General features: G+C 34.6%; 2 protein-coding genes across 2 annotated transcripts; one reads left to right on the forward strand and one right to left on the reverse strand.

Moving 5' to 3' along the window:
* Positions 1 to 2,231: 2,231 nt before the first annotated feature.
* LOC133185395 (E3 UFM1-protein ligase 1-like) lies at positions 2,232 to 14,321 on the forward strand. Its single transcript, XM_061320569.1, has 17 exons — positions 2,232 to 2,355; positions 3,059 to 3,204; positions 3,450 to 3,576; positions 3,972 to 4,086; positions 4,316 to 4,446; positions 6,321 to 6,379; positions 6,574 to 6,717; positions 6,803 to 6,978; positions 8,152 to 8,322; positions 8,685 to 8,808; positions 10,482 to 10,725; positions 11,428 to 11,594; positions 11,821 to 11,951; positions 12,290 to 12,370; positions 12,524 to 12,615; positions 13,207 to 13,418; positions 13,967 to 14,321. The coding sequence occupies exons 1-17, from the start codon at positions 2,282 to 2,284 to the stop codon at positions 14,110 to 14,112; spliced, it is 2,340 nt and encodes a 779-aa protein (XP_061176553.1). The 5' UTR covers positions 2,232 to 2,281; the 3' UTR covers positions 14,113 to 14,321.
* Positions 14,322 to 20,618: 6,297 nt separating this feature from the next.
* On the reverse strand, positions 20,619 to 22,293 carry LOC133185971 (major facilitator superfamily domain-containing protein 8-like). The gene has a single exon (XM_061321256.1). It carries the CDS (start codon positions 22,274 to 22,276, stop codon positions 20,873 to 20,875), a length of 1,404 nt encoding a protein of 467 aa, XP_061177240.1. The 5' UTR covers positions 22,277 to 22,293; the 3' UTR covers positions 20,619 to 20,872.
* Positions 22,294 to 24,778: the final 2,485 nt, after the last annotated feature.

Genomic DNA, 24,778 nt, shown 5'->3' on the forward strand with positions numbered 1-24,778 from the left:
ATGACGGCTTTTGGTGATGGACCCAGAATAATCTAAGGATCTATACACTCCACACTGAAGAATTTCAATTTCCTCATATTTTATGAATGATCTACCCTTTGAATTTTAACAATTAATAGAAATGTATTGCATAATACATAGTTTTCAATTCAAATATTTTTAACATTATATTAATCTAAGGTAAGTGACTGAATACTTTAAAATTTGGATGATATTTCCCTATTAAGTAAGCAACAGTCATTTCTGTTCATCGAAACTTTGTTGTCATTGAATCCTTTTCTTTGAGGAGAATGACAGGTACATGTACTCTATGTTGAAAATGAAACAAATCATCTCGATATGTTCACCTTTATACGATATAATCTTATCAAATTCAAAAAGGGGTCCCGGTGGGACTCTCCTGAGTGTCCTTAGAGAGAGTCCATAAATAAATATGATTTTCCAAACAAATTTCAGTCTTGTTAAGCTTTTGCAAACTTTCAATCTAAAAAACCGATTGGAATGAAAAAGCAGATTTAAAAAGTCTCTTCTCTCTTATTTCATGGTCAGTATTTTTTTTTTTTTTTTTTTTTTTTTTTTTTTTTTTTTTTTTTTGCCATTCAGGAAGTGTAAGGGATCACGGGGCAAGACTACTGATTTGGCGATAGTACTTTTGTTATCCTTAAAATTAAGATAATGACCTGGCCTGACCTTGCCACTAAAAGAAAATGGTCCAAATTAATTCATTTTTTAAAATCAATATTTTATTACATATATAGTCAATTACATAACTGGATTGGACATCAGACGTTGCTTATATAAGTCCTCTCCAGGAAGGTCAAGGTTACTTCGATTGGTCATATTTATATGAGTTGTTCCATAACTGGATAGTAGAAGGCAAAATGAAACTTTTCATTGTAAATTAATCTATATAAATTCAAGAAAACTTTTGATTTCTCCTCCCCCCCCCCATTGACTTTGCCTGCCAAGTTTAATAAAATACACAGTGCACGCATATCTATTAGTATATATAATTTTCTGAAAAGAAAAGCATAATTACCCAGTGACTTATATACTATATACGTCCCTGATATACCCTAGAGATAAATATTACTGAACACTCATACTGTATCTATTCTATGGATTTTTCTCTCATGTCTGGTGTCGATATTGAATCAATTATTTCACATTTCAACATTTTTCTGTATATATGTAGGTCCCTAGGTAATCGCTTTTCAGAAAGTTATATACAATAATAGATATATGCGTGTATTTTATTAACAGACTTGGCAGGCGTAGTGCGATCGAGGGGGAGGGGGGAAGCTTTTCCCGAGAAATCAAGTTTTTTTTCTTTTGCATTAATTTAGATTAACTATGAAAAGTTTCATTTTAATACCCCCCCTCCCACACACACACACACACACACACACACACACAACACACACACACACACCTTTCATAGCACAGGCACTTGTTTTTGTAATAAATTTTTGACCCATAGTACACAGGCACTTGTTTTTGTAATAATTTTTTGACACATAGTATATTATACTATGGGTCAAAAATTTATTACAGAAACAAGTGCCTGTGTTTTGAACATAGCCTGCACCATGAAATACTTGTTTTGTTTTGTTTTTTTTTTCTCAAGTATTTTTTAAAAACATTTTGGACTCAAGTTTTTTATTGCCCCCCCCCCCCCCCCAAAAAAAAACTTCCGCCAGAGTTCGTTTTTATGTGCGGAGACGAGGAGAACTAAGGGTAGTATTTCCTCCCTATGCCTCCTCCCCCATTGTGTACACACAGATTAGAAACTTGAAACTTGAAACTTTTATTTTCACTAAAGCCCCCACTTGGGGTATGTTAGTACAATAAGAGTTTAACAATTGAACAAATCAACATGTGAACAGTTAACATAATGAACCACAAAAAGAACTTTGATATGGACAGTACTGACGGTTGTATAAAAAAAAAATCGTTTAATGTTTACATTGCAGGAAGTTCAGGCATGAAATAATTTAAGAACAGTTTTACAAAACTTAGCTAAACCTATTAGTTCATATATATCAGAAGTATTCATCAAATTATAAAAAGATATTGTGTTTGGATTTGTGTAAATATTGCTAGGTATAAATTTCTGTCTTTCATTCTTAAAAAAGGACACTTAAATAAATAATGAAACTCATCCCCAAGTTCATTGTTATTGCAGATTAATTACGTGCTACCCACATGGTCGAAAGAAGTTATGCCCCTTGCTTAGAACTCTTCAGTAATAAAAACAACATTGCCACGAAATATTGACAATATGGCTGACTGGGAAGAAGTGAAACGTCTGGCAGCTGATTTTCAGCGAGCTCAACTGAGCAGCACGAGGCAAAAGTAAGAATTTATTAAGATTTTTTAAGTCTCCTTCGATTTATCGCGAAAAAAGGTTCGTAGTTTGTAGGATATGCTTAAAAAAATTAAGATTAGGGTTCATATGTTCATCATCCTCGCTGTAGCCTCGGACACTGTAAATTAATGTGAATATAGAGTATGTGCATGTATGGAAAAGTCCTTTTTTAAACATGCATATATTCTATACTTAGGTTAACTTCCAATGTCCGTGTCTTTAGCCAGCTTGTTTAGTACAGTATCATTTTAATGATAGAACATTCTAATGCATGGTATGGTAACCCTTTCTTGAGATAGTACGGAGTTCCTGTTTATAGATTACCTCAAATTTAAACATTTAACATCACCTTTTCAGTTTACATTTCATTTTATGTTACATGGACTTTTTCGGGATTGCCTTTGTTTGTCTTAAATGCATTAAAGTTTGCTGTGACAAATTATTTCCCATATATATAGTAGGGCCGGTGATGTTGTGTGGTTTCAAACAGGTGCAAATCTCTGTAATTTAATGTCTTTCATATACTACTAATTATGAACTCTCTTTCATCATGCTGCAGTTATTTTGTATCATTTCTTAATTACACATGAAATTGAAAGTACATTTTGTATACAGAGTTTTTAGCTTTATCATAGATTTGAATATACATTTAGATTGTTTTAATATCTTTTTCCTTTTTTTATATAAAAGGTTATCAGAGAGAAATGTGATTGAAATTGTTGCCAAGCTGGTGGAACAGAAATTGATAGATGTAATTCATACATTGGATGGCAAGGAGTACCTGACACACCAGGAACTGGCTAAGGAAATTCAGGATGAGCTAGTTGTTCATGGAGGTATTAGTTTAAATTAATAAATAATTAGATCAATTTTACATTGTTGTATAATCTTTAAATCATCTTATCATTTAAACTTTTTGCATTCCCTTATTTTACTAGGTAATAATGCATGCTTTAAGACCTGAATGTGTGATTTATGCTATTTTGTCATACATCGTCTATTGGCTGTCTGTGATCTGCTTTAGTATGTTATTTACAATTAAGTTTGATAAACTTTCAAGCTGAATATGATTATTTTGCAGGGAGAATCAACTTAGTTGACCTGCAGCAGATTCTGAATGTTGATTTTCGACATATTGAGGATAAAGTTACAGAGATGGTGAAACAGGACCGAAGCCTCACGCTTGTCTTAGGACAGCTTGTTGACAAGTATGTTTGATGTCTAAAATTTTCTTTAGTTGAGGTCCAAGGATATCTCATTCAAACAATATATTGGATAGTTAGAGCCTGTAGATTTTCATAGTAAGTTGGCCCTGTGACATTTCATATATGTATGTTGAATAATTAGACCATGTAGACATGTGCAAGGACAGCTTTTAGACAGATACGTAAAACATCTCAGACCATTTCAATATTTCATATGTTTTAGTCCTAAAAAAGCTTAAAGATTTTTTTTTTGATGGTCAAGCAACTGGCAAATTATGAAAGATGAAGATGAGTTTGATGTATAAAATTCATTGTATATGTGCATTGTACTCTACAAGTATGACATTGTTTGCCATAGTAGCAGTCAGAGTCAATCGTTTTTTCCGTATCTTTTGCAGGAACTACTTAGACAGTATGGCAGAGGAGGTGAATGATAAGCTACAAGATAAGGGTTACCTAACTATGGTGGACATCACCAAACAGTATGACTTGCCGTCCGATTTTGTCTCATCAGTAAGTACAAATACCTGGTATTTAAATGGCCATCAATGAACTTCATTCTGTTCACTGGACATAAGATATAGATCTGTTAGTTCCAGGATCAAGTACAGTTTTATATATGTGTTCCAGAGTGAATTATCATACAGAGTATCAGGTATTCTTTTCATAGTTTGAGTTTTATGAAAATGGTAACAGACTTAAAGCAGGAATTCATTCTTTGTCCGACATATGCACTTTTCAGCACATCAGAGACAGAGTAGGAAAAATTATCAAGGGAAAGCTAGACTCCCAGGACAGGGATGTGATATATACTGGAGCATTTATCACCAGAATGAAGGCACAGATACGAGGGGCTCTTAGTGCCGTTACAAGGTAAGGTCTGAGGAATTCTTAGTGCTGTTACAAGGTAAGGTATGAGGGGCTCTTAGTGCTGTTACAAGGTAAGGTCTGAGGGGCTCTTAGTGCTGTTACAAGGTAAGGTATGAGGGGCTCTTTGTGCTGTTACAAGGTAAGGTCTGAAGGGCTCTTAGTGCTGTTACAAGGTAAGGTATGAGGCTCTTAGTGCTGTTACAAGGTAAGGTATGAGGGGCTCTTAGTGCCATTACAAGGTAAGGTCTGAGGAATTTGTAGTGCTGTTACAGGGTAAGGTCTGAGGGGCTCTTTGTGCTGTTACAAGGTAAGGTATGAGGGACTCTTAGTGCTGTTACAAGGTAAGGTCTGAGGGGCTCTTAGTGCTGTTACAAGGTAAGGTCTGAAGAGCTCTTAGTACTGTTACAAGGTAAGGTCTGAGGGGCTCTTAGTACTGTTACAAGGTAAGGTCTGAGGGGCTCTTAGTACTGTTACATGGTAAGGTCAGAGGGGCTCTGAGGTACAAGGTAAGGTATGAGGGACTCTTAGTGCTGTTACAAGGTAAGGTATGAAGGGCTCTTAGTACTGTTACAAGGTAAGATCCGAAGGACTCTTAGTGTTGATACAAGGTAAGGTCCAAGGGGCTCTTAGTGCTGTTACAAGGAAAGGTATGAGGGACTCTTAGTGCTGTCACAAGGAAAGGTATGAGGGACTCTTAGTGCTGTAACAAGGTAAGGTATGAGGGGCTCTTTGTGCTGTTACAAGGTAAGGTCTAAGGGGCTCTTAGTGCTATTACAAGGTAAGGTATGAGGGACTCTTAGTGCTATTACAAGGTAAGGTATGAGGGACTCTTAGTGCTGTTACAAGGTAAGGTATGAGGGGCTCTTAGTACTGTTACAAGGTAAGATCCGAGGGGCTCTTAGTGTTGATACAAGGTAAGGTCCAAGGGGCTCTTAGTGCTGTTACAAGGAAAGGTATGAGGGACTCTTAGTGCTGTCACAAGGAAAGGTATGAGGGACTCTTAGTGCTGTAACAAGGTAAGGTATGAGGGGCTCTTTGTGCTGTTACAAGGTAAGGTCTAAGGGGATCTTAGTGCTATTACAAGGTAAGGTATGAGGGACTCTTAGTGCTGTTACAAGGTAAGGTATGAGGGACTCTTAGTGCTGTTACAAGGTAAGGTATGAGGGGCTCTTAGTGCTGTTACAAGGTAAGGTATGAGGGACTCTTAGTGCTGTTACAAGGTAAGGTATGAGGGGCTCTTTGTGCTGTCACAAGGTAAGGTATGAGGGGCTCTTTGTGCTGTCACAAGGTAAGGTCAGAAGAGCTCTCAGTGCTGTTACAAGGTAAGGTACAATTGGCTTATAGTGCTGTTACAAGGTAAGGTCCAAGGGGCTCTTAGTGCTATTACAAGGTAAGGTATGAGGGGCTCTTTGTGCTGTTACAAGGTAAGGTCTGAAGGGCTCTTAGTGCTGTTACAAGGTAAGGTCTTATGTCCAAAAGATCAGTGATCAGAAGATTTTTTTCTTGCTGTCTTTCTTCTGTCTCACTGCTAGATCGTTTCTCTTTCTTACCACAACTTTAACATTGGCAATGACCTCTGAAGTGTTTGAGATATATTCATATTATTTTTTTTTTTGAAACATGAAGGTAAAGGTTTCATGTCATTATATTTAATATTGAAAGCAATAGTGTACTATCCATAATTTTGTTTTGAAAGTAAATTGAGGACATATTCATGTGATATTCACCTAATTGAAAAAAAGTATAGGTACAACTGATGTAAATATCTGCTTTATGTATGCTAGGTACATGTGTTTTCTGTGTGTAAATTCTATTTATAGCATTTTTAGCTTGTTGGCTATCGTACATAACTTTAATACCTGTGGCTTCTTTTACAGGCCAACTACTGTTGCCATGGTTATGCAGCGATATGGATTCCAAGAAAGACTCTTCTTTAGTAAGGACATCTGAATTATGAGCATCAGTTTTGAAGGTCTATTGTTAATTTAGGGATATGCATAATTGTTATAATGCATCTATATTATTTCTTGATTATACGTAGTACAGTTATATATCCTTTTGTTTATATGTAATTTTTCAGTGGTAAAAAATTATTAAACCAATTTATCATAATTTTTAAAAACGTTTCAGATATTTTGGAGGAGCTGGTTCATACTGGTCGATTAAAAGGAAGTCTGATTGGAAGGCAGGAAAAGATGATGTATATACCAGAAATCTACACCAAGGCACAGAACGATTGGGTGGACAACTTCTACAAACAAAATGGATATCTGGGTCGGCTACATTAAATTCCTAAAGACTATCAGTGTTCTAAAAAGTGAAAGTTGAATGCCCTCTCATTGTTTTTTAATTCTTTTAGAATATGACACCTTAGTACGACTGGGAATTTCTGATCCCAAGACTTTCATTAAGAAGCGCTTTAAGTCTGAGCCCATTATTTACCTGAAGCGTGTCTGTGTGGGCAGTGGGCTGATGGACCAGATCGAGTCATCCATGGAAGAGGCGGTCACTACTGACGGATACTCAGATGTCATGGTATGACCCTATTGTGAACACGACAAAAAATGTCAAGATATTTATTATATGAATGATAGACTGATGAATGATGAATGTTACACTTGAGAAATTATGTCTATAACAAAGTCTCATCTGAATGATATAGTTATAATAAGTAAATTATTTACACATGTTACCATTATTTAAAGTTAGATTTGATCTAGAGTTTCACAGATACTATCGATTTGATTTGATTACACTTAGTTTTCACAGTTCAGCTAATTAAAGACTTTGATTGCCTAAGGGTATACAAATTTTGAAGACCTGAGTTAATTACAACTATACTTTATTAATTGATGCTAGACCGCAGTGCTGGATTAAACAAGATGCCACCAAACCCATCAAAAGCATTTTTTCCAAAAATTTTTTTTTTTAAATTTTAATCCGTAAATTGTAAAATTAATAATACATGTATGTGAAGTGGAATTGACATACACATTCTGAAACCAGTGATATACATGTATAAAGGGCACCCTGCAAAAACAACTGATATAATGGAAAAAACATATTCGAAAATGAATTTATTTAGAAGCTTTTATAATTACATGTGTAAGTACTGATATATAGATTAAGTGCAAATAAAGCGCATTTGTGTTTTATGAATGATAAATATGGAAACTGTTACGATGATACATATATTATAGTTACTATTGAATATATATACCACAAGAAAGAGTGTTTAGAGGCTCAAAGAAAACCATCCGAGTAACTGGGTACTCGATCGAACAAGTAAGCGAGTAACCGGTTACTAAAAATCGTTCGATTTGACAACACTAATAATAACCCCAAAGTTATATCACAGTGATTACAATACTCTGTGTCATACTGAATAATTGGTCATTTCTGCGTTATGAAATTTTTGCAAATTGATTTTCAAAAAATAACATTTAAATATCAGCATTTTGATTTTTCAATCTCAAAAGTAAAAAAATATAGAATAGAAGAAAATTCAGTTAATTTTTTATGATTTTGATGGAATTGCCAATTTCTTTCAAACAGTGGATGACCTAAGAAATTTACCAACTTATGGTTATCTACCTGTCTCCATGCATAGATTAATTGAATGCATGCTTTTGATGTTTCTTTGTTTATAGACTCCCCTGTTACTGAACTCTCCTTGATGTTAAACTCTATCAAATCTTAATTTTTTAGCCTCTGCTGCCGTCAGTTTTCACTGAGGAGGATTGTCATCTCCTGCTACAGGAGTGCGTCAAGAAGCAGACGGATGCCATCATATGCTGTGATACCATAGTAACCAGTCAGAAATACATCTCAAAGTGGAAGGAACCGTTTGTTTCACTCGTCGAGGAAAAGGCTGAGAAGGTAAAACAATGCAGATGAATAGGTCTGGAATATATTGCTATCAATGTATTGTAAACTTAAGCTGTAAAAATTTGTCTGAATCTAGAGGAGGAAGGAAGAGGTCATTTACATCCATATGTTCGTAAAGTACATACTTTTCATTTATGATTTCAAAAACTCATTTATTGAAAAAAAATGATATAACAAACCTAGGAGTGGCCAGTCATTTTAGTTTGGTATAATTAACACCATCAGAAAAGTGAGTAAACATATACATATATTTATGTAAGAACCTTGTAGATGTTTCAGGGTCAGAAGAAAATGTTCATGTGAAAAGATTTATCAAAGACGTAAATCATATGGTGTCTGATATCTTTTTTCAGGATGCAAGAAGTAACCCCCATTTATTTCTGACCACAGACAAAAAAGGGGCAACATCCAAGTCTGTGATTTCAGAGGAAGGCTCTAAAGAGGACAGAAAAGATCAAAGGAAGAAAAAACAAGCCAGTAAGTGGTCAGATCACACGGAACAATTTGAAATAGATCTTACTGTAAGGATTTGGGAGAAAAATAAGATAGCCCAAAGTGCCAAATCGAAACACAAATCACTCAATCCTTTAATATTTCAGCCCTCAAATCTGTATCAGATTAAAAAAAAAACATTGATAAATTTAGTTCTCCACATTTAAAAGTTTTGTATATTGGTAAAGTTATAGTTTTATAATCATATACATGTATGATTTAAAGTTTAATAGCTCACACGATGAAGAGAATTATCAAATTCAGAAATACATAACTTAGGTTCTTTACAATTTTAAAATGATACTGTTTGATGACAGAGTTATCTCCCCCTTTGCTGATTGAAGTGGCACCAGGTTGTTACCAAATGGTGGTAAAAGGTACTCCCCACTCATTCTGTTAATCCATGTTAATTCTTGTTAATCTTTTTTTTTTTTTTTTGGCTTTGTATTGTTTGATGTAGAAACTGATCAATTTCAGTTTAAATGAGACCTGTTAATTAATTTTGCCTGCTTTCTATGAAAAGATGACAATGTATTACTAATGTTACCTGTACTTATTCTGGGTACACTCTATACAATTTTCTAATTTTTTCATGTTTTATTAATTGTCTGTTATAGGCCAGATTACAAAGCAAAGTATGGTTAATAGACTATATCTTTTAAAGGTTTTTTAGCGTTTGCAATCAAATTTTACATCATAACTCCCCATGACTTGAAGAAAACCTCTATTGATTAAGAGGTCATATGTCAAGTACACAAAATCGTTGATAATACTCAAATACTTTGAGAGAAAACATTTCTCTTTTTCAAGGAAATTACAGTACATAATAGCATTATTTTACTGAAATTTGTTACATGAAGCCCAGATGTGTCATTACTCATATCCAAATGTAAAAATTTGAAAAATGTAACGTGTCTTATCATTAAAAAAGTCTATATGCCTTGTGTTTTGGAGGCCAAATTCAGTCTCTTTTGTGCATTGACTGCCTTTGCATTCTGTCCACTTTCATGTTTAAAAAAAAAATCCCTCAAATTTACAAGAGATTTGATCAGTTTGCTACTTTCCATTACTTTCTAAGGTGTTTCTCATATGAATTATATGTACTATTCATACTCACACATACGTATGTTTAGATTCTGTATCATTTAGGTACATGTACTTTTTTTCAGCAACCTTTGTCTTCCATGAAGACTGCCTACCAATAATATTCATGAATCAGATAAAAATCGCATAATATTTTTGTATTTACATCTAACAACAAATATTATATGATAACAACATAGATTTTACAAGACATCAAATATATATATTAACTTCTCATAATATATATGAAACACAGTAATATTTAAAAACACAAAGTAAGATGGTATGGTAAATTAAGGTAAAAGGTATCTGCACAGTGTATGTTATGTATAGTTTAGAAGAATATACAGCTTATGTATACCAGATGCTATACATGTATTAATTGACATCTTTACAGATGAAATAAAGATGTGCTTTTAGCAATCACTCAGTAAAAAGGCATGTAATCTTAAAAAACTAAATCTGGTAAACTGAGTGAGGGAAGAAGTTTTTATTCATTTTCCAGTGTTGAATACAGAGAGTTATTTATAATATGTTTGTCTGGTTGTTTGTAAATAAATTGTTCGCATTTTTAGGTTCCACAAAAAGTGGTGGTGGAACCCAAGGTCGTGAGGTCAAGATGAAGGCCACCAAGAAGAAGTATCACAAAGGTCGTGGGGACCAGGGAGGGGATTCCGATGAGGAGGAAGTATCACGTCCCCGTCAAACAGAGGTACAGTTCATGTCTGTGGAGGAGATCACAGAGGAATTAAGGAAACAACCAGAGCTCAGAGATTGTCCCGAAGACTTCATCACTGAGATTGCTACTCAAATACACAGGTGAGAGTGATTCTGATGGTCATGGAGACTGAGCATAGGTTTAGATTAAATTATGAAATTTGACTTTCTGAAGTAAAAGAGGACTTCTTGAACATGTTTATGTCACCTTAACCATACTCAATGTATTCTATGTAGGAATGCATAATAAGGAGTGTAGATCTTTAAAACTCTTCTTATAATCTTGTAACATGATTCTAATTTGGACAAATTCAAGGTCATTATAGAAGGTCAAGTCCAGTTTAAAACTTTGTAACCAATGTGTCATGACTTAAGTCCAAGATTCCAAGGTCATTTGAACAAGTTCAAGGTCACTTGCTGAAGATGTTTGTAATAAATAGAGATATGAAGCTCTTCCTTGAATTAAAGATTATTCAGATCGTAGGGTAATCTCTTGTTCCAGTTAATGGTAATTTTGCCAGATTCAAGGTTACTTGCAGAGAGAAAATTTATTTCTGGACACTGTAATATATTTTTTTTGTAACTGAGAAACAAGGTCCACTCATTGCTTATGACTGACCCCAGGTTAATTACACAAATAAAGGTCACAGGGAAGGAGGAATCATTTTGTAGAATTTTTAAATCAAAGTTAAACTTAACAATAGTTTGCAAATTATTTTTAGAATGAAGGAAAGTCTCTTAGTTCAGCTGAATTAAAATTTCTGTGATGTTGGTCCTCCTTTGAAATGTTGATTTTGTTTACAGACCCCTAAACAGAGAATATCATCAAAAGGCAGTGAATGTTCTACATTCCACAGCAATCCAGAGTTCTGGGTCAGGGAAGAAAAAGACACACAGTGACCTACAGGAGAAAATCACGGGACTCTGGACCAATGTCTTGCTGTTTGAAAAAGGGGCAAAGTGCTTTCAGGGTATGAAAAATATGAAGATGACATTTTTTGAATTGACATATTTCCCCCAAAATGTAGCATTCTTCCACTTCTAAAAAGAAATTTAGAAATGAGATAAAATAATGAATGAAATAATTATAGATTAGATATTTGCATTTGTATTTTCCTTTGACTTGCTTAACATACAGAATTGGATGTTAGTTAATGTGAATACATGTATTATCATTTATATTTTTTTTTTCCTCAGAGGAGACTGAAGTTCTTATTAAACATTTACTGAAGACTGTGTGTACTGACATCACAAACGTGGTGGTAAATGTCCTCATGCATGACCACATGTTGTCCAAATCGGAAGAAGAGGAGACTCTAACCCCAGAGGTGAGTGTTTGGTGAAAAAAAGCTAGGATCTGGTTTTAGTATTGTATATGCACAGACTCAGAGTTGACTGATGTTAAAATTAAATATCACAAGTTGTTGAATACTCTTAAGTGAAAATATAGTCTGGTTTTTGTTTCACTTTGAAAGTGACACTTTGTCATATTTATTTTTTATTTGCTGATGATAACATGTGATGGATAAAAATCATGCCAACTATAATAAATCTCCTATTTAATTAAGAAAAAACTTTTCAGGCTGCTAATGAAGCATTTTCTTCAAACTTATTTTATGCACATGGAATTTGAATATTTATTTAGAACTTCAGATTTTGATTTCAGTCTCGAGCAAAATATATCAGCAAACTTCCTGAAAGTGTTCAGCAGTGTGCTACCAAACTTAACAGCTCATTGAATGGAAAAGTCAGTATAAAAATGACTGAAAACAAGAGTTATGATAGCTCAATTTAAAAGAATTGAAGAAGACTTTAATCTGTAAAAATTTCAAGCACTTTGGTTTAGTATAAATGAAATATCAGTAAATAATTCTTGCAATACCACTACTCCATTTTATAGTCTTTGGATGAGTTTTACAAGCAGCTGGAGGTTCTTTGTGGTCCTGAACACCTTGGAATTTTACTGAGAAAACCTGATAAAAGGAAGGAAAGGTAAATGTCAGGAAATGTTCTTTGTACATTTTAAGATACATGTAATAGATTTTCTGCAACAAAAGAAAAAAAAAAGTGAATTCCAAGTCTTTTACTTGTCTTCCTATTACATACAAATGAATGTCCACATCATACTCAGGCAAATGTGGCTTACATAAATTTTATATGGAATTCACATGAATTTCATGTGAATTCTTTGCATGAGAAAGAAACAAAAAACAAGACATATGAAGTTTATGTGAAAACTTCAAGCCAATTTGACATAACTTTAATATGAATTTTCCATGAAGAGCATATCGCATAAATATTGTGCAAAGAAAACTTCACATGAATTCACAAATTACGTGAATATCATACAAACTTATTCACCTGATATTCGCATGAAAAAATATTTACATAATTTTTACATGATTTTCACATAATTTTCAAATAAAAAGATAATCACCTGAATATCATTTAAGTCACTTTTCCCTGTGAAGCAAACATTTTCTTGTGTGCATAAAATTTTAGCAATACAATTTGTTGCATTTTATAACATTAGAACATCTAGTGTAAATGATTCATTCTTTATTTGTCTTTTATTCTGTACAGACAGCTGATCTTCAATCACCGCCAGGCCCTCGTGGAACAGTTGTCAACAGAGACAGATCCGGCCATGCTCTTACACCTGTCTGTGGTCATTTTATTCCAGACTTTTACCTCCAATATTGTTCATGCCCCTGGAAAATGTGTCCCCCAAATTATCACCTTTCTAAAACAACACCTCGCACCTGAGTCTCATGAGCTACTTGTACAGATGCAAGGTAATTTGGGACATTATTTGAATATGAAAAGGTTCATATAGGCAGAATGAAGGAGAATCAAGAAATTTTTAATCTCCTTGACATATATGCAGAATAGCATATTCATCCTATATCTGTCTTTGTATATGAGTATACATGTAATTCTTTGTATGTAAAACAGGTAAAGTTTCAACTTATGTGAGCATATAAAGTGAGCAATATATGAATTACGTATGTTCAATATACATGATATATGATATCTCTGATATTTTCATAGTATGACAAACAGGTGTTTTAAGCATATTTATTTTCAGCTTATGTACTTTTCATACATATGTTAAACATAATATTAAATTTAATTGTTGCTAATACATGTATTTACAATATGTAAAAACACACACACACACATATACATGTATACCCTAGGAACATGCACGTACAATATGTATTTCTCTCTCTCTTTTTTTTTTTTTTTGAACGTGTACAATTTGACTTGTGTGATAACTATTTTGCATAATTATCATCAAACTACATATATACCGTACATGATATTGTTTTATATTTGTCAGACCTAGTCATTCAGCAGATGAAGCTACAGAGTGAAGACAAAGACATGTCCGAGGTTATGGAGGAACTAAAGAAACTGAAACCACAGGTGGTAGATATTGCCACCAAAACAAAGAAGTCAACACAGAAACAGGAAGAGGAAAAGTGAAAGTAGAATGGGAGGAAAGGGACTGAAAAAACGATCCAAAGGAAAAAAATCATAAAGATATTCTAAATAGCATTAATCAGCCATCTTAAGCTAAAGAATTTTTTTTTATAAATATACTTGTGTTTTCTTGCTAGCATATGTTGATAAATTATCAGGCAGTTTGACATGTTTTAGTCACTTTAAAAATAATACTACCACCAATAAAATTTATTGAAGTTTATAACTCTTTTTTTTTTTTGACCTGCAGATGGTGTTCTATTTTCATGTAATAGGTGCTAAATGTTCAGAGAGTCCATCTTGATACTGATAAGGTTTAGAATGTGTGTAGTATGAAATGAAAAGGGGAAGGCAGGTATTGATACAGATCATATATCTTCTGTACAGAAAAATCTGAGAACAACACATCTGTGAAATATCTTAAGTTTAGAGGCAAAATTTGTCAAATAAAAAATTAAGAATTCTGTAGGTAAACCTATTTTTTTTTTTGAAAACTGTGCTTTATTTTCATAAAACTGTCTTTCATTAGCTGTAAAGTATTCTATATCTTCACCAAGATGTCTACCAAATCTCTCATTGTGTAGAAGATTTACATATTTTAACAAGTTGAAATACAAAATCATGTGTATATAATTTTCTGCTAAAATTAATTGTCATAAATTGAAACCACATTCTAGTGATTTTGTCAGACTGGAAAATTAATCTCTTCAGTCAAACACTACTTTGAAATTTTTCAGAAATATTTCATTGTGGAATGAACTTTCTTAACACCCTTTAGAAGACCCTTTGGCAAAGTAGAGTGTTCAACTACATGTATGTTTATTATGAAAAAGACATTTTTGGACCATTTTAAAATAAGAAGTAATTGTATTCAATGAAAATACTAAATAATAGGTATTTCTATGGTTATGGAAATTTTTGCAATTTGACCACTGAAACAGCAATTTCATTTGGCTTTGAGCATTACAGCGAAATGCGCACAGCTAGGCTGGTTCCTACACCTCTACAGATGAAAAGCATGATGACGTGCCATAAACACAGTCGCAACTGGGACACCTTCGACAGACAAGATGTTTTAACCTGTATTTTGGGTGTTGGCAACCCAGGCACGGTCGCTGTTGGTCCTTGCATGGGTTCTGGGGGGCAGATTTCTTGCTGCAGGGCTTTGTGGGGGCGTACTTTTTACGGATATTTGGCTCAAATCTGTACTTAGATCGGAAGCTTTTTACAGCTATGTTAATAATATAAACATTTCGCTGAAGAACTAATATGAAAGATGTGGTATTGATAACGCATTCTGAGAGTATTGCACTAGCAATACTAGTCCCCTACCGGCAAGTGTAATCTGGTTCCTGTTAAAAATTGAAAATGCCATAATTCCTTCAAAAATCAATGAAGCAGAATGAAATTCAAACTTGATCTGTAACTCAGTAATATACACTTACATACCAAAAATCAGCTCAATATCTGTAAGCGTTTAGGAAAAAAGTGCGGAAAACCAAGTGGGACAGACTGACAGACAGACAGACGCACGGACAGACAGACAGACAGACGGACGGACAGACTCAGAGGAAACCTATAGTCCCCTCCGGTTTCACCGGTAGGGGACTAATAAAAATGATATGTAAATTTTTTGTATAGCAAACATATATATCTATACAGATTATTGTACATGTATATACATGTGAACTGCGCGTAGAAATGTGGATCTACATCGTGGGAAATATCATGCAATGGGATTCACTTATCTACATCCTCATTTGTCAGGAAGAGAAATGTGACACAGGTGAACCTTTATTCCAAAAGCCATGCAGAAGATAGAATTTGGAATATTTTGCGATTCAAATCGATCGAACTCAAAGCACAGAAAATCTAGGGAAATCGATTTTATCCTTACATATTTGTAAGCGATCTGTTACAGTTTTTTTTCATTGTCCCTTGCTTTCACTGAAAGTGGTGGAATATCAATTTGAGTCCGTCCGTCCGGCTGTCTGTCTGTACGTCCGTCTGTTACGCTTTGGGGAACCCGTCTCTTATCCGCAACTCCTCTTATACCACTGAATGAATTTTAATGAAACTTTCACAGAATCTTTGTTACATAGTGCCATTGTGCACCTCCTATTTTACTTTTTGATCGGACACATATTTCGGGTTCCCTATAGCAAAACATGGACACTGCCATTCTTTCTATAATATTGAAGGGTACCCATCTCTTATCCGCAACTCCTCCTATACCACTGCATAAAATTTAATGATACTTTTACAGATTCTTTATTACATAATGCCATTGTGCACCTCCTATTTTACTTTTTGATCTGACACTTATTTCGGGTTTCTCAGAGCAAAACATGGACTTTGCCATTATAATCATATGGGAGGGGGGGGGGGGTATCATTTAGTGAGCTCAGTGCTCACAGTACCTCTAGTTTTCTTTGCAGTTAGTTGAATACGTCTTTGAAACAGAGCCAGTGTTAAACATATTTAATCAAGCCACAAAATTCCTGTAAATGTGTATTCTGTCATGTACAACGTAATATAGTTTAACTGTTTTTGTTCAGAGGTATTTTTATTCACCACAGTAGAAAACTCGATTGAGCTTTAACTGATCATATTAAAGTTTGTCTGTTGATTGTTAATAACTTTTCACATCTACAACTTTTCAGGAAATGGCCAATATCAACCAAACTCGCCGCAGTGGAAATTTAGTTCGGTAACAAAAATTCAAAGTAAGGTTTATGTACAAAATGTTGGAACAGTCTTATGTGAGACTTAAACATTATACACAATGTTGTGTTATTTTATTTAATAATTATATGAAGTCTCTTAAATTATATCGTGTATAACTTCCATTATACAAGTATGACTGTCGTTGAAAGCGCATCAACAGAGCAATTCATTTTTCCTCCGTATGTTGTAGTACCCTCATTAGGAATTTTCTGATGAGGGCTTATTTGTGAATCTTGAACTCAAAATAAGCAAGGCAAGAGTTACCATCCAAAAATCCATTGGGATGTCTATCTGCCCATCAGAGGTAAAACATCATACCTAGCAATTTTCTGAATGTATATAAAAATAAGAAGATCTAAACAATTGAGTCATTTATTATATAAATATTCCATAAATCCTTCTTCTTCAAAAATTATGCAATAATATTTGTATGAAAGTAGCAATGGAAAATGTTATATATTTATAAATAAATCATTTATGATGTGGTCTTCTTTTTATTAAATTATGAAAGGAATATAATCATGGCAATCTCTTAATCATATGCAAAACAACAACAACAACAACAAAAATCAAAATTTTGTACCTGGTTAGGGTGAAACATTAGACTCAGGTTATTAAAATGAACAAAAACCCCTATGTAATCATAATTTATATAAAACAAATCTTGTGATTTAGTGAAGTCTGTAACTTTGTTTTAATTTTGATATCAAATAAAAGAAACAATCTATAATTTCATGTATACTTTCTTTCTTAGCCGAAGACATGAGAACTCTGAACACTGCAAATTAAAAAAACTTGATTGTATGACAAAGAAGGGAAACGTAATTACTTAAAATGCTGTTTGGGGACCAGGGTATCAGATTCTCTATAACATTGAAAAAAATTATTATGTCAGCATGACTAAGCAGACATAAGTACATTAAAATACTAGTATGCTACACTCAACAGAAGAGTGTGGTTATCTACCAAGTTATATCCAATGGTTAGAAAGAGGTCATGTGATCATTCACAGTCCTTAGATAACACATTGATGTGTGTGTGTTGAAATAAAATGATAATTTTCTTAATGTAGTAATTTGTTGTTGATATCAACAGTAATTTTAGCTTATTTCACATCATCAAAAATATGAAAAATATCTTAAACAGGCAAAACAACTAAAGAAAACAAATGACATATAAAAAGACTGGCGTTATAAAATCACAGAATTCCATAATGTAATCATAATTTTATTCAATACAAATCATGTTATTCTCTACCAGGAATGCCTACATCCATTTGTCTAGTATGTGGGAGAGGTGGAAAGGGGGGATGAGGGAGGGGGTTAAGGGCTTTGAAACTTTCAATACCATCCTAGTAAACTGATGTTGAAGTCCAATATCCTGGCTTGTCCTACACTTTGAGCAATTCTTCTTTAACTTTTTGCCTTTCTCCTGCTGTTCTTACGACTGTTCATATATTACTATATAGTATTGATAATGTGTATATTTGTCCAGTTCAAGAGCTGAACTTGGAGTGTTCAAAGAATATGGAACTTTGCGGTAGTGAAGGTGAACAGAATTCATCACAGGATTTGGACGTCAATCAGAGAGTTCATCTAGTAAAATACATACACCTAATGTTAAATTGCTCTGGTAACAATGTTTCACTTATTATAGACTAAAACTCTATAAAAAAAAAATTAAAATTAATGAGGCATGTTAACATATTCAGTAAAATCAATCAAGTGTCTGAAATCTAGAAAGCTGACCAGTCAGCTAGTGCTCTTCTGGGGGATAAGGATGGGTTGAGAAAAAAAAATTGAAGCAAAGAATAAAAACAAAAGTATACATTAAAGGGAGAGCATTTAAGTGAATCTAGAAATCAGGCACAGGGCTAACAGCGAATTACAAAATACCAGTAAAGTTTTCAATAGCTTGCAGAATAGCTCAGTAGGGTATACAATTTAGTCTTACTAGTAAAATCTTACCCATTACAAGGAAAACGTAGTTTAAATTTTTTTTCTAATCTGCAAGTTGTCTTATTTGGCAAATTTTTATGGAACTGAAAGGTGTTTGGATTAAATCAATTTTACTTAGAAACAAGAGGCCCATGGGCCACATCGCTCATCTGAGCATATTAGCTATGAAAAAAGCAAAAATCAGTTCAGTATTGAAAAGTTTACATGGGGAGGGGGCTTAAATTTTAATCTACCTGACAGTGCTTCCTTATCAATATAACAAACGACTTTGCTGTTCTTGAGCTGAAGATTTTTTCCTTTATATTCGTTTGTAAAAATTTGATCCCCCATTGTGGCCCCACCCTACCCCCAGGGGCCCTCCTTTGAACAAATTTGAATCTACACTACCTGAGGATACCTCCTTTTCAATATGACTAATCATGGCTTTTCTGTTCTTGAGAAGATTTTTTCCTATATATTCATAAGTACAACTTTGATCCCCCATTGTGGCCCACCCTATCCCCTGAGGTCATGATTTGAACAAACTTGAATCTACACTACCTGAGGATGCTTCCATATCAAAATGACTAATCATGGCTTTTCTGTTCTTGAGAAGAGGAGTTTTAAAGAATTTTCCTATGTATTCCTATGATAAACTTTGATCATCCATTGTGGCCCCACCCTACCCCCGGGGTCATTATTTGAACAAATTTGAATCTACACTACCTGAGGATGCCTCCATATAAATATGACCAATCATGGCTTTGCTGTTCTTGAGAAGAAGGTTTTTAGAGATATTTTCCTATATATTTCTATGTAAAACTTTGATTACCCATTATGGCCCCACCCCAGCCCCGGGGGTCATGATTTGAAGAAATCTGAATTAACACTACCTGAGGATGTTTCCACATAAGTCTCATCCTTACTGGCCCAGTGGTTCTTGAGAAGAAAATTTTTAAGAGATGCCATTAATTTTTCACTAATTCCTAATTATCTCTCCTTGAAAGAGGGTGTGGCCCTTTATTTGAAGAAATTTAAATCCCCTTGACCCAAGGATACTTTGTTGCAAGTTTGGTTGAAATTGTCTCATGGGTTCTTGAGAAGAAGTCAAAAATGTGAAAAGTTTACAGACAGATGGACAGACAGACGGACGCCAGACAAAATGTGATCAGAAAAGCTCACTTGAGCCTTCGGCTTAGGTGAGCTAAAAATTATGAATTTTTTTTGGACAGATGGACATGAGAAAAGGACAACATAGACAAAGTGATTACTGTAGAGCATGTGCAAACACAAACATTTGTGAGGCCTTAAATATACCCTGATATATAATACATATATTAACAATAATTCAATAAATATTTTTCAGTATATATCACAATATATTTGAACAAAAATCATAATAGCAAAAATAATTAAAATCATTTCAGAAAAAAAAACCCTGAATGCACAATTGTTCACAAATGGTATACCTGTACTGGAATGGACAATATGGTTAGCAGGAAATATACATACTGGTAACCATCTTAAAAATATGAAGTATCCCATTGTACATTATCTTAAGAGAAATTACAGTCAAACCTCATTATCTCGAACTTGATGGAACTGAGAAAAAACTTCAAGATATCAGGGGTAAAATACTTAAAGAATAAATGGTTGGGATTTTCAAATCGCTCTGACATATCAATGGGATTCGAGATATCTGTGTTCGAGATACCAAAATTCAACTGTAGTGTATATCACAATAAAACAAAACACACACACAAAAAAACAATTAATTAAAATATAAATAGACATATCTATGTAGTATAACAAAAACATATATATGGAAGAAAAGACAAGGGGAAATTAAGCTTAAATTGTGTTTCAACACATGTTAACGTTATACAGTACAAATTTAACAAATGAATTTTTTTGCTCTCATATGAGATGAAAGTGTTTAATGATGAAATGTATTTACTATAAATGAGTTTTTTCTATTGCAGAAACTATGTGTTTATGAATTACAATTTTGAGCTTTATCTTATATGGAACATAATATATAGTATACTGTAAATAAGATTCAAGTATATATCTTATTACTATAAATACATGTATCTATCTTAGGACAGTAGAGGTTGTCTCTCTTCATCCTTTTCAGCCTGAATGGTGCAACTCTGTTCCTGATTTTCACAATTATTTGGTTTTCCATCTGTTTTTGTTTTCAGTTTCCTGAAAGACATTGATAGCATCAGCAGAGCCATTGCCAGGAGTCCTATCATCACACCAAACATAAGATAAGGTTTATCGATTGTTGAACCAGCCCACAAAGGCGCAATGATACAGCTTATTCCCACCACACTTCTTCTTATACCCTGGCTTAAACCCTGAGTCTCTTTCCTGGTCAGTTTTGAATATAATGATATAGTGCACACAACTAAAAATGGAAGAGCTAACATATCCAGAATAATGCCTATGGCAAAAAAAGCAATATTTTTCTGTGGAGTTTCTGGTGTGGAATGAGGGACAACATAAATTAGCCAACAGTTTGCTAAAGTAAGTATCGCACAACCAAACAATAACATCACACGATCTTGTAATCTTTTGCTGAGAAATCTTACTAGCATGAAAACAATGACTACTTCAACCCCAGCTAAGCAATACATAATACTGTTCTCAATTTCCCCCCAGTTGAGTAGTTTCTGTGACAATGGAGTTGCCATTGTTTCAAGGGCAACTTGGTTGAAAAAGCTGTTGAACTGCAAGGCAATCAGCACAATGATCTCCTCTCTTATATAATCATTATACAAAAGTTTCAGTGTCAGCTTTGGGCTTTTCTTGTTACTATCTGTAATTTCGTAATGTACATTTTCCTGTTGTCCAATCTTTTCTGCAGTAGTTTGAATTTTCTTTTCAATACTTCCATACAAAATATGAAGATCTGTAAAAAAGAAAATAAGAAAAATGCACTGTAATGTCCACATACATGCCATAAACGCACCTGGGGCAGTAAATTTATCGACAATGAATGGTCCAATATAGAAATTAGAAAGGCGGAGGAAGAAATTAAGTCCTGGTCCAAAAACAAGCCCTAACTGTCTCATTGATACAAGGGAAGAAATGATTCCTGTCCTGTCCTCTTCTGATGTGACTCGGCCTATTTCAGCTAAGATTAAAGCTTCCCCGCCGGCGCCTAAACCACTTACAAGTCTACTTCCCAAGAGAAACCATTTGGATATCCCCATGAAATACATTGTATTACCAGCCACCTCCCAAAATGTGCAAAGAATTAAAAGCAATTTTGGCCTCCTGAATACGTCTGAACATCTACCGATCACAGGTGAAAACAGAAGTGCTGAGAAACTGTAGGCTGACAACACAAGTCCGAGGAAATACGGGTGAACGTGAAATTTGTTCTTCATGTACAACCACAGCGTGGGGAGAATAACTGCGTACTCGATTCCTCCCATCAGGAAAAACAGCCCACAAATAACATAAGTGACGCGTTTTCTGCATTTCAGGGACATTTCAGTTCAAAACTTTCGCTGTTCTGTTGGAACGTTGAATGGTGTCCACCCGGTTTCACTGCACTTTCAGCAGAATGACACTTTACTTCCGGTTTGTAGCTACATGTTATTTCAATCAGCATTGTTTCGATTTTTCGCAAGGCCAAGGGTGTTATTGGTACTGATTAGTGATTACCCGTTTGAATATCGTAGTTAAATAGAAAAGGACATATTTATTATTTTTTTCATCAGAGTTCAAAACAGAGAAATATGAAATCATTACAATAGTCAGAAAAATGCAAAACATTGCTCATGTTCATGTACAACAATGGTACTAATCTATGACAATATTATTTCAGGTAAATATTATTAACAGTGTAAAATAAATATATATACGTAGTCAAGGGACAGGGAGGGTTTGTGTCTCCTTTAATTAAATAAGAGGTCCATGGACCACGGTACCACAACACTCACATGAGTAACTATGGCTCTGCAGCCCCCCCCCCCCCCCCGATATTCCTATGTAAAATTCTTATCACATATTGTGGCCCTACCCTACCCTTGAAGTCATGATTTGAATAAACAGGTAACACACTACCTTACGATGTTTTTAAATCAATATGACTAACCATGCCTTTGCTGTTCTTAGGGATTTTTTTTTATATATGCCTATGTTAAACTTTGTTTACCCATTGTCATTTGTGGCACCATCCTACCCCCGGGGGTCATGATTTGAGCAAATTTGAAACTACACTATGTGATGATGTTTTCACACAAGTTTCTTCTTTTCTGGCCCAGTGGTTCTTGAGAAAAAGATTTTTGAAAGATGTCAGATTCTTAATGATTTCCCCTTGAAGGAAGGTGTAGCCCTTCATTTGAACAACTTGAATCTCCTTTACCCAAGGATACTTTATGGCAAGATTAGTTGAAATGGGCGCAGTGGTTCTGGAGAAGATGCACAAAATTGTGAAAAGTTTTCGATAACGACAGACAACGGACAAATTTTGATCAAAAATATCACTTGAGCCTTCGGCTTAGGTGAGCTACAAAGGGAAGTCTTTTTCTCCATTATTATAATTATGTCTTCTTCTTCGATTATGAAGTTGAACTCATATATGAGTGTAAATCCCCCCCTTTTCAGGTAAAAAAAAAAAGTTCGCTATCCCTTAAAAATGAAAAAAAAAATATTTACAATCTTTATATTTCCATCCCATTTTCAAGCCTCTGATCTAGTTTTACTAAGAAATACTCCAAAGATTCGGCAGTGGTGATGTACTTTGGTATAAAGTGAGAAAGTACGTGATGGTAAACCTTCCAATCGTTGTTATTCCTCTTTTGTCAGATCTGGTGTCGCTGGCGCGTCCTGGTTCCTAATTTTTGTAGCACATTTGAAACCAGCATGTGCTTTACTAGTACGGACTGTTTGCCATTTAAGCCTGTCCAGCATCGCTGTTACATCCTGGAGTCATGTAATCGTTGAACACGAATCTAGCAGCTCTATTTTGCATTGCTTTAATGTCCTAATTGATAGCCTGATAAGGTTCCCACACTGCCAATGCATATACCAGTGTTGTTCGAATAAGCATGCACTAAGCCTTGGCCTTGACCTCTGGTCTGCATCTGTTGAGGTTAATTAAATTACGACTCAGGAAGCCAATTTAAGGGTTCTGGTTGTCTTGCCTATGTTACTATTTTGATATGCGTCGTCCAGTATCGGTCCTCATTGATTGTGACTCCCAGATACTTTCTGCAGGATACTACCTCTAAATTGTGTCCATGAAGCTTGTATGTATTTTGCAGGGGATTACGTACTTTAACGTTTGCCAGTGCACTTCTCTGGATGGAAACTCATCTTCCAAATACCTTCAAAGGCGTCGGGAGCAAATTAAAAGTGGGGGCTGATTGAAGAGAAAAAAAAATCAAACCTGAAAAAAAAATTGACAAGCAAAAAAAAAAGTTTAGGAACTACACCCCAATGTTCAATAACTATATTATATATATCTTTGCAAAAAAGTGGAGGGCTAAACCCCCCTACCCCCCCCCCCCCCGCCTATGACCTTCCCAACTCTCCTGAGAAGTGGGGTATAATCTTAAAGTGCTGCTGCATCTCTCTGGTTCCGTATCGTACGGTACACCTAAGAGCATTGCGTCTGCGTGATTTGGTGGACTGAGGGAAGTCATTATGCCAGAAGAAGTAGAGGACCGAGAACTGTCCCCGTGGCACTCCAGACAAGACTTATAATGTAAATAGACTCCTAGCTGTCTTCAGTAAGACAGATTGTGTTTTATTACTGAGAAAATAAGGTTTGAAAAAGGAAACAGTGAGTTCAAGTTCAAGCGCAATTTATTAAAACCAAAATACTGGCATAAGTTGAAGAGGTACAATAACTGATTACTATATACATGATATGATCATAGGCGCTCCCCGTGTAAGTTTGTAGATGACGAAATGATAGTCTACATAGGTCTACCCCTCTATACTATAAAATCAACTATAAAAATATAGAGGGGTAGACCTGTGCA

This window comes from Saccostrea echinata, unplaced genomic scaffold, assembly GCF_033153115.1.
Source record: "Saccostrea echinata isolate AGI-Se365-2 ecotype Australia unplaced genomic scaffold, CSIRO_AGI_Sech_v1 ptg000012l, whole genome shotgun sequence".
In the NCBI taxonomy this organism is placed as follows: domain Eukaryota; kingdom Metazoa; phylum Mollusca; class Bivalvia; order Ostreida; family Ostreidae; genus Saccostrea; species Saccostrea echinata.